The following is an 11,142-nucleotide window of genomic DNA, read 5'->3' as shown; positions in this document are numbered from 1 at the left end:
GGAAGCCCTTCAGAAGGTGACCGACCACGGCAAAGTTGAAGTTGGACTTGAAGCTGAGTCCCACCGAGTGGTCCATCTGCTTGAAGTGCCACTCCATGGGTTCCCTGGTCTCCATCAGGACCTGTTCAGGGCTCTGTAAGGAGGGAAGACACATGGCAATCAGAGACAGCAGACTTCACACCCTTACCCATACTACTCCATGGGTTCTCTGGTCTCCATCAACACCTGTTCAGGGCTCTGTAAGGAGGGAAGACAGCAGACTTCACACCCTTACCCATACTACTCCATGGGTTCTCTGGTCTCCATCAACACCTGCTCAGGGCTCTAAAGGGAGGGGAGACATAAGGCAATCAGAGACAGCAGACTTCACACCCTTACCCATACTACTCCATGGGTTCCCTGGTCTCCATCAGCACCTGTTCAGGGCTCTATAGGGAGGGGAGACACATGGCAATCAGAGACGGCAGACTTCACCCCCTTACCCATACTACTTTATGACCACTCCCGTCTTTAACAAACATGATGAGCACAGTATTGAAGATGTACTATGGCAATCCAGTATTTGCATATATTGGGAACCACAGAAACACAAACATACATGCACAGAAACAAGCAACAAAATACTCCTTTTCCTTTGGGGTTAGGTAACTATCATATTCGGGTAGCTCAGAAATCACCTATACTTCAAACAACTCTAAGAAATTTAAAACACTGGAATAAGATGTTTATGCAGTGCACCATACATATCAAATAGACAAATTTCTTACCTAAACCAATGAAGGCTTAATATGTGAGACTTAAAAAAAAATATCAAGTAGCTTTCTGATGTCCAGTATCTGATAACAGAGTTGTCATTGTGATCAATTCAGGAACAAAAATTTCATGTAGGTCTTTGTTTCTAGATTTGAAACTGTAGTCTCGACAAATATTTCATTACAGACTAGCAATGACCGAGGGTACACCTTTGGGGTAATTTGTTAAGGGGTGGTTTACATACCCTTCTGTCGAAGTGTCCCTGGCTGTCTAAGGTGTGGAGGTTCTGTTCCAGCAGCCCCAGCCCTGCGGAGTACAGGGGGATCTCATCCAGCTGCAGCACTGCGATGGCCACCCAGAACAGCAGCTTATGGAACACAGATTCCTGAGGACAAACAAATCACACTAGCAGTTTTAATACAGGGATTAACAAGTTTTTGAAAATTCACTTGTCCTATTGGGCAAAATAACTTGCCCAAACCTAGCTTTCACTTGCCTGAAATTTAAAAGGCATTTTTCTATGTATTTTTACTTCCAGCGATGGAATTCTTTCATCATTGGCTCTATTTTCTGTGTTGACAAATTGATGCCACAACTGTAAGGAGTTTCTTTGACAATATATCAAAACCTTGCTCATGGAAAAACCTTACTACTTGCCCGGAGCAAGTGGGGTAGGACACGCACTTGCCCAATCAACACTTGAAAATTGGGCAAGTGGACTTGTTTAACCTTGTAATATCAAGTTGAACCTAATATTTCAATATTTTAATAACAACCTACTTATAAGTACCTGAGATTCCAAGTGGTTCATATCCCAGCTTGGACATGCTAATACTTTACTTTTTTTTACTTAAAAACATGCATAATTATACTGTTCTTTGCTTGCACTGAGAGATATGAAGTTGAACAAACCACTACCACTGTACTAGCCCATACTGTAGTGCTCACACACCTGTGTATGTGGCCCGGGGGCTAGAGAACATTGCCCAGAACAAAAGGTGCGTGAAGAATTCTCTGGAGGAATGCATTCACGGACTCTTGCACAAGTGGAATTTTCATAACATTCTCAGCTATATGAAGTAGGTGGTTGCCCAAAGCATGTTTTGCTTAGAGTTACAACAATTTTCATCAATCAATGACTGTTTTTTTTGTAAAGGTACAGTACATACCTCCCAAATTTTGCTTACCTTTGGAAGTAAGGGCTGCAGTCTGGTCAGGCACATGACAATGGCTTCTACTAACACCAGGTCTGTGTAGGACTCCAGTGCCTACAGGTACAAATCAAGCATACAATATTTTATACTACAATAGTTAGGACATGAAATCTTAATGCCATTCTGTACTGCATCATGCATATCACTCATCTCAATAAAGGGACATGCCTGATTCTTGGTACAAATTCCTGTGACAAACAAAGCATTTAAGGTTTTCTTGGTGACTATCTCCAAGCAAAAGCCTAAATACAGCGCCATCTGTCCTGTTTGGGAGGTACTGCACATGCTGTGGATATATAGTAAGCAGCAGCAAAAGTAAGAATAAAGCATAGGGAAATCTCTTATATTGGAAAAGAATTATGCAAGCTTTCATTGGTCAGAAGCAAGTGATCCTAGAGCTCATATACTTTATTAACCAATCAAAAAGTATAACCTGAGGAAACAGAGAAATGTAAGCCTTAGCTAATCACAGCCACTGTTTGAATCGCATGCTAGCATGACTCAATAATAACTCTACAGAAAAGAAAATAAAGAAGCAAGAAATATCAATAAAAATTTCTTAGAGGAAGCCTTTTATCTCTTTTTTATCGAAATATTTCGAGCCAGCCATGCAGGTAAATGTGAGATAAAAGTGAAACAAAATCCAGCCAGTCAAACCTCTTACTAAGTGGACAGAATTTTCACTTTGCAACTTTTTGTTAGGCAAGTCCTCACTTGTATCAAAGATCCAGACATATATAGACTCACATAGATGTCTTTGCAGGTCTGAGAACAAAGACAGCGTAAACATGAATGATGTCATCAATGGACAATAGGAACGCATGCCCTCTCACTTTAGAATACTTGCCACATCAATATCTATGGCTCTGCCAAAAAGTATAGGAATCAAACTTGCATTGGTGTAGCTATATCTGAAATTAACAAAAAGTCCCTGCTAATGTGTGGCTTTAACATACTATTCATTAAACTTTTCAGCACTTTAAATTTGTGAAATCACAGTGAAAATCTAGTTGCGGGCTGAATGGAAAGTAGCAACAGAACAGAAGACAGTCACTAGAAAACTGTAACACAAAAAATCCCCATAATGTCAAAATCCACATGTTGTCCACCTAAGCCAACCATCTGACAAGCAAAATCATGTCAATCCATGTTTAACACATGGAGATTATTCCTTGGAACATCTTTGATATACAAATGTAATTGGCAAGATTTTACCAGTAAAATTCAAATGCATATTTGCCTTGCCTCAAAATACATTACATCACATAAATGTGAAAAATGCATTGTCAAGAGATGGTGATTGTTCTACGCTTAACCCTCTCGTCATCAGTGATATAGCATAGAACATCATTTCCAAATTCACATGTAGTGTAAAATTATGTTTAGATGAAATATTGCTTTGAGCCCAGTGGCACAGTGCTTTCCACAGCTAAAACGGCAGCCTTGGAGGACAGTCATTAAGATATTCACAGACAGAGGCACAGGATTTTACAACTAGAGATGGGGAGATTTGAGCTTTAGAGGAACTGCAGTTTGTGTAGAATGAGATAGGTGAAGCTGTGCCTACATTTGAACTCCAGTGATTTGTTAAGAGAATGGCTTAGTAAGTGTGCTCTATTGAATAGAATGTAATGATGAACAGTAGAAGTCAGTGCTTTTAGGTTGAAAATGTGCATTTTCAGGAAAATGACCACTAGAGATGACAGTTTTGAGTGTTTAAACGAGTATCTTACAGAGAATGGAATAGTAGCCAGAAGCGAGGCTGTCGCCTGAACCAATGGAAACCACGGTGCCCTGTGTGAGAGAGAAAGTCCCATGCTGTACCTCTGGGTTATGACTCCGGAAGGTCTCCCTCACCTTTGCTAGAATGTGGATGAGCTGCTTGACCTGGCCGTCGGTCGTCGTTTTGCTGATGCAGCCGAGGACGACCATCGCGCGCGGCTGTAGGGCAGGGTTGTACTGGAAGGCAAACCTAGCCGAGAGAAAGAGCACAGTAAAGCATACTCATCATTTATTTGGTTACAAAACCTCCCAATTATGTACAGAAAGAGTTTGTAATGACATGTCGACATCTCTAGAGCTGAAAAGATTTTAAAATTTTGATACAGAAGCCCATGAACTACCTGGTTGGGCATCGGTTTGGACTGTAGGATAAGGACTCATGGCTAATTTCAGACGTACAATGTTCAGTTGCTTCAGGACAGATACACAGACATCAACCTGATGCCTGAGGACAATGCTACCATGGCAGCCGATGGTCAATCCTACAAACTACATGTATGATTATGATCAACTATACATTGAATGATGGTTAGACAGCTGAGTGTTATAAGATACACAATTCAGGCATACTATTAGCACAGTGACTGATGATAGGCAGTGGATGCTATCTGGAACATCTGTCCGTTTACCAAATCTAGCTAGTTGCTTGAGGAACTTTTGTTTTGTGTATATGATCAACTGCCCCATGGCCGTCCACAGATGATGATGATGATGCCTTACCTCCTGGATAGTTCCTGCCATTTCTCCAGCCAGTTGCATTCTGGGATGTCCAGCATGCATGCCTCCATGACCTCCAGCAGGGCATCGGTGATGACCTCCAGCGAGCACAGGGAGATCTGCTCCCCCTTCTCATGCTGGGAGGTGAACGACCTGTCTTTGTAACTCGATCTGAAAACACAGGAAAGCACTAATTAGAGCAAGTCAATATGAATTACCTCATGATTAGGATATTCTGTACACACAGATTTCATTCTATATTGTTGGGGTTATACAAACAACTACTTTTAAAAAAGAGAGAGAAAATCATCTTTTTGAAAAGGACTTTCACTTTCACCTTATGATGTTCTTAATCTACAGGTTTTCTTTATCTAATATCTGAATCACATTGTGAGAGGCAAGAACATTGCTGCTATATACATAGCATGACATGTTTCTACAAACCATTTCACTGATCAAAATCTTTTGACCTGTCAGACACCATAGAATATTCATTTGTTTGCTTTTGGGGGGAACTTTCCTGCATTACTAGACACATTCTTTTTTTACTATAGGCCAGGGCTCTAGCCAGCTCGAAATTTTTTTCCGTCAGCCAATTCCCGTTGTCGCGAAAACCGCGAAAATTAATTTAGAAAGACGGAAATGAGACCTTTAAAAACGGGTTATTAATGAGATTATCGTATGCGAAAGGGCGCCGGCACACATTGTCAACAATCATAGCAGTACTCAATAGCAAGACAAACAGTGTGTGGCTTTTACGGCTGTGGACAGCGTCCCCAAGCCGCCTGTAGCTTCCACCAAGAATTTTTGTCCGTCAAGGTTGACGGATTGGTTTAAAAAATTTTCTGTCACATGCAGCAAATTTCCGTCAATTGACAGAAAAACGGACGCTAGCTAGAGCTCTGCTAAAGGCTCATTTTCACTACTCTGCTAGGCATAGTTTGACAAACATTATCACAACACTGTAACTCAATGTTTTTATGCAGGTGACTTCCCAACTGACCTGAATGCAGCTGTAGCTGCAGACTTGACCTTACTGAGCCCAAACAGGACGTAGAACTTGGGCAGGCAGAACTCCGTCAGGCTCAGCCGGAGAACCTGCTTGGTTTCCTCTGCTTGGAGTTGTATAAGGGAGACACAAGATAACATTAAACCTAGGGGTAACCAACTGCCTATCATGTAGATCCACAGCATGAGGGCTCGAAATACTTTTTTTTGCATACCTGCACTGGTGCAGGCAACATTGAAAATTACCTGCACCAGACAAATTTTACCTGCACCACTCTGAATTCAGGAAGTATGGATCATACTAAAAATTGTTCTAATAACAATCCACATACTAGTAGTATATTACCTACATCATAGGACATCTATGTATAAAACCCAGTACATGGACCAGTACAGGTTAGGTGCAGATTTACACCAGAAATACCTGCACCACTTCAATTTTACATGCACTAACCTGCATATGCAGGTGTTATTTCGAGCCCTGCACATCAAGGTTTAAACAACAAAATATGCCTCCGCTTCTAAGGTGTTGCCAAAATTTGCATTAGAAATTTTCCAGGACAATGACCAACTGCCAAAAGTGTAAGTCGTGATACCAACAAGGTTTTATAAAAAATTGCATAAGATTAAGAAATTCTACAGCTCCTGAGAGGCTGCCAAAAATTGTATTGGAAATATTCACAGGAATAGTCCTTGTGACATATTACTGCATATTGTAAAAGTTCAGATTACAAGTTTGAGAAATTAAAGATTCGGGCTCAGGAGTTATGACCTAGCTGGAGTTCTCTATTGAGCCTTACCGCTGAAGTTGAGCTGAGTACAGGTGCACAGCGAGTGAATGATGTTGACAACAAGTCCGTGCGTGGAGGCCCGTAACGACAGTGGTCCCGTGTACACCAGTAGTGTTACAATGTGGAACAGGTAGGGGAGGTGATTTGCGACTGTGAAGAAAATTGTACAAAATGTTAATATCATAAACATGCAATTATCATTTATTTCCAGAAACCATAGACCAAAGAAAAAAGTGATTCAATTTTTCAACAAAAAAAAAACTTTTTAAAAAGGATTTTTTGCTATTTTGGGATGCATTTGTCCCCCTAGCAGCTTTCCTTCAAATTACAGGTTTTAGGCATATACAGTACTACCGCGAAGATGACACATAGATATTTACTGCCTCATCAGCAGTATGAATGGATGAAAACTTTGTCGCTCAACAATCGCACAAGATACAAAATGTACAATGTACGGAAACCAACTATACTACTGGTATCTACTGGTCTACGAGGCTACATACAGAAAAAAAATTATTCGATAACAGTACAGTTATGTATGAGTGATCCAGTCTCGCATTAATTACTATATAAACAAATTGACCTAAGCAGGTGTATATATGAGTTGAACCTGACAGCGGTATATGGAAAATAGCATTCTGTGTACCATTAAGGGAGATGTGTGTTTTGGTTCTTATATTCTTAAACAAGGCTTTTCTCTATTTACAGGTAGGACAGGTCATAACAAATGGTTCTAGGTTTGAATCCCTTTTCACACAAACACACACACACAGTAAAATCTTACCATCCAGAGAGTTGTTGAAGGACAACATGAGCATGTATCTGGCTAAGATGGCAATGTCATCCCACATCAGGTGCTGCTCTAGGGTGGGGGTGGGGGACAAGCAGGTCTTGTCCAGAATCTAGAGGAAGATTAGTCTTGGATTTGTTAAGATTATCCTTCAGTTAGCCAATCTTCTGTTAGTAAGTAACCAATTCAAGATCAAGCTTTGTGGCCCCCATAGAATTCAGAAACTTTAGTTAAGATCCCAGCAACTGAAAATGATTAGTTGTGGTATCTTTTTGGTACGCAATTGAAACAGTATACTCTAGTAACAACCAAAGAAAGAATAAATATGTGGGTAAACTTGAAAACACTGTAAAAATCTGAAGGTTTACATGCAGTCATATGACTGTTCTAAGAATTACAGAGGGCAGAATTTCTATGTTACAGAAGTCTTAGTGTAAGAACAAGTTTTGATTTGTAGTGACCTTGCACAATCTGCTGATGACCTTGGCTGAGACCAGTTTGACGTTGGCAGAAGCCAGCGCTACTGCTGTGTCGGCCATGACCTCGGCCTTCAGCGAACCCAGACCCCCTGTAGCACTGGTCTGTGGTGGAACAGGAAAGGCACAGTTTAGATAACTACAATCACATCAATCTTGTATTCTAGGTTTTACATTTTATAGTGAATGGAAACAAGGCAACTTCAGAGGTTAAAATGGCAAATCTTGTTAATATGTATGAAACAGGTTGAGAGCTATTTTTAACCACCTTAAGAAAAATGGTCAAATGTAGATATTTTTGGGGAAAAGCGGTCTTCTGTGGCCTCATGGAGATGTCTGGGAAAATTAGTCTCATGCAGGTGTTTGATAAAAATGGTCTCATGCATGAGTTTAATGAAAGTGGTCCTAGGCAGATGTCTGGGAAAATGTCTCATGCAGCTGTTTGGCAAAAGTAGTCTCATACGTAAGTTTTCTCACCTTGATGAAACTGTCCAGCACCACATCCAGCAGGTCTCCCACCTGCCCCAGGTTGCCCCAGATCTTGGCCTGGATGGACGGGTACATCTGCTTCTCATTGATCGTCATGGTGATCAGCTTGTCCAGGATGACTGACACCTTAGCCCGCTTGGTATCATCCTGGTGTTTACAGAATCTGAGGAGAGACCATCATAACACCAACATCTAAACATCTTAATAACAATCAAATTTGCAACTGTCTTATTCAGTTACACCGTGATAGGCTTGTACCAATTAATCATTGAGATAATCACAAAGGTCTTCACCACATGCAGTACAATAATTGACAGCTAGGTGGCAGCCCTGTACAACACACTGTCCTCCAATCACTGACCTGGTGAGGTTGGGTAGCCAGGGTGTCATGTACTCTAGACACAGATGTTTCAACTCAATGCTGGACTTGCTGAACCCTGAGATGCACTCTTCCAGAAACTGAAACATAAAAAAAAACAATTATGAGTTTTTTTATCTTTCCAGAAACACTTCTAAATGCTATTTCAGAATGAAATGAATTACTTAATATTTAAAAAGAGACATGGAATTTCAAAGCAAACATACAAAGAATATTGCAATACAAAAGAAAGTTGAAAAGCAGATACTAAATGTATCTAACCTCCAGTGTGAGATGTGGTTCGTTGGCAGCTAGTTTCTTGCTGATGGACACAATGAAGATTGTGTTGTTGGCTGGAATGCACAGACCTGGATCAAAGAAAAGAGGTTCAAGTGTTGTATGTAACAAATTAGAAAATACAGGAATCACATAAAAGGTCATTCTGACAGTTAAAAGAAAGCCCACACACCTGAACTCTCCAATAGCTGTCCTTCGATTTTGAGGTTGAATGCCTGAGTCAGCGCACACAGTAAGTTGTAAGCTGCAGACCTCAGGCCAGGGTCCGAGCTGCCCAGGTTTAAAAGTGCCTATAAAATGGGACGGTCAAGAGTTAATATCTCAAAACTGAATGCTTTTACTATATGTATAGTAACTGTTATACTTATTTGTATGAAAGTAATACATTCTAATAGATATTACACCAGATAATAAGCAGTCATGTTTTCTCATTCCTAATATCAATAATCAACTTTTCGACTGTGATTTTTTTCTCACGACATAGATGGCGATTATTGAAAGATCATCACAAAGGTCTTCCAACATGCAGTACAATCATTGACAGCTAGGTGGCAGCACTCTACCACAATTTACATGTCCTCCAATCATTGAGCATATTAACATACCATATTGAGAAGAGTCCCAGGAACATCCTTTGGTCTGATCTTTGTGTGGACAGGGACTGTATCCTGTAATGGAAACAAAGTAAGCTGCCATTCACCTCTTACAGATTTTTGAGAATATCAAATGTTCTCCATAATTCTAAACTATCAAATCTCCTTCTTTCATTCCTACAGATCAACCTTCCAAGTACTGTAAATGCAGAAACTTTCGCAGTGGTTTAATGTTCGCGGTTTTCGCGGTGGCCGCTTCACTGCGAACTTAAAACCACCGCAAACATTTTCCTTGGCAGTAAGAGACTACAGTCTGTGCATGGTGCAACCGTGAACTTAAGACCACCGTGAAAAGTCCTTTTTCCCGCTACCGCAAAATTAAATCCCCGTGAACTTAAATGCATTACAGTACCACCCCTGGAATATTCTAAAATGGAATAGCCCAAATAACCAAATTCTACAAATGTACCTCAGCAGTCCGCTATACATCAGTCTGACTCTGAGGTGCCTTACCGGTTGGGAGAGCTCCCATCTTGTCCTGATGTGGATGATGGCCTGTACGATGGCTTCACAGTCGTTATGGATGAAGGTGAGAGGTGTTCCCAGGTTGGCTATGGTCAGGGTGAACTGGTTGTCATCCACCAAACAAATCTGTCCAAACATACCACATCATCATGTCATTGTCATTCAGTGCATTTTTGGCGACACCTCAGGGGCACTTTTGTTAGAATCATTCATTAACAAGTCTTTCCAGAAAATTCTTCTTGATCATAAGGATGACTGCAAGTCTAATGCATGCTATCCAAATATTATGTAGACCATTAATGTGCATGGGAAACAATGTTTTTATCAGAGACTACATATCTTCTAAAAATTGACAAACATGATCATCCTGAAATTTCATGGTTACAGTAAAACCTGTAAAACAAGTGATCACAACAACATAAGGACTACCTGGCCAATGGTGCCATTTTTGATTTTTAATTTTTTTTTTCAAATTGAAAAAAGAATAAGAATCCTCTGTAAAGTGACCACCACTCCACATACCCCAGATTCTATCAGTCCCAAGTGGTCTTCTTGGGTAGTTTTGACTTTACATTATCTGAGAATGAACAGATGAGACTTAGTCCTAAATACAGCCATTGTTTTAAAGCATGCTTGAAGTCTTCTACAAACCTCTTCTATCTCAGATGCATAGTAGATGTCGTTCAGCAGTACAGAGTGGCCGAGAACTCGACTCTTCTCTGCTGAAGTGACTTGTAGAGCACTAGGGCCCACCTATGGAGAAAAAACAGAATATGATACAGTGTGGCAAAAATGTAATCAACAATGGAATCCTGTTGTGTTTTCATAGATACAGTACAGTACAAAGTTTTGCATACACTGCAATGATCGCATTGTATGCGCTGTGTATACATTATCTCCATGAAGAATGGAGATATAGTTTTGGGTGTGTCTGTGTGTGTGTCTGTGTGTGTGTCTGTCTGTGGATTTTGTAGTGAGCATAACTCAAGAACCTCTGAATGGATTACAATGATATTTGGTTGGTAAGTAGGTCTTGGGAAGACAAAGGTTAAGGTCAATTTTGGGACCCCTAGTATGTGACCTTGGTACTGCAGCAGAAATTCATTTTTTGGATCTTTTGAACTGGATGTGCTATGGTCTTGATTTTTGGGTGGCAGATAACTTGTAACATAAGGAATGTGTCGTGTATGTCACAGGAGACATGTCGATCCAGTAGAATCGTCGATTCTCCTAGGAGAGATCTCGATCGGAGCTGGTCCTAGGAGCTGATCCGATCCAAATTCAAATGATACTAAGATGTCGGACACAGGAATACTTTTTATGATTAAACATGATTCTATCTAGTATTA

The 11,142-nt window shown here is 40.4% G+C and overlaps 1 protein-coding gene across 1 annotated transcript in view; it reads right to left on the bottom strand.

The window, feature by feature from the left end:
• Positions 1–11,142, bottom strand: part of LOC118426656 (neurofibromin-like) — a gene marked incomplete in the record, with an annotated part of 59,029 nt that overhangs the window by 6,507 nt on the left and 41,380 nt on the right. The window contains 17 exon segments of the mRNA XM_035836172.1: positions 1–133; positions 998–1,138; positions 1,941–2,021; positions 2,682–2,732; positions 3,792–3,939; positions 4,470–4,637; positions 5,470–5,581; positions 6,275–6,415; positions 7,050–7,167; positions 7,517–7,636; positions 8,009–8,183; positions 8,382–8,479; positions 8,661–8,746; positions 8,848–8,965; positions 9,281–9,343; positions 9,782–9,919; positions 10,445–10,546. Of these exon segments, the coding sequence (XP_035692065.1) occupies positions 1–133; positions 998–1,138; positions 1,941–2,021; positions 2,682–2,732; positions 3,792–3,939; positions 4,470–4,637; positions 5,470–5,581; positions 6,275–6,415; positions 7,050–7,167; positions 7,517–7,636; positions 8,009–8,183; positions 8,382–8,479; positions 8,661–8,746; positions 8,848–8,965; positions 9,281–9,343; positions 9,782–9,919; positions 10,445–10,546 (1,993 nt within the window).

The sequence above is a fragment of the Branchiostoma floridae genome, chromosome 11 (genome assembly GCF_000003815.2).
Source record: "Branchiostoma floridae strain S238N-H82 chromosome 11, Bfl_VNyyK, whole genome shotgun sequence".
NCBI classification, from domain to species: Eukaryota; Metazoa; Chordata; class Leptocardii; order Amphioxiformes; family Branchiostomatidae; genus Branchiostoma; species Branchiostoma floridae.
Note: the sequence above shows the minus strand (reverse complement) of the source record. Positions and strands in the feature narration are given on the sequence as shown.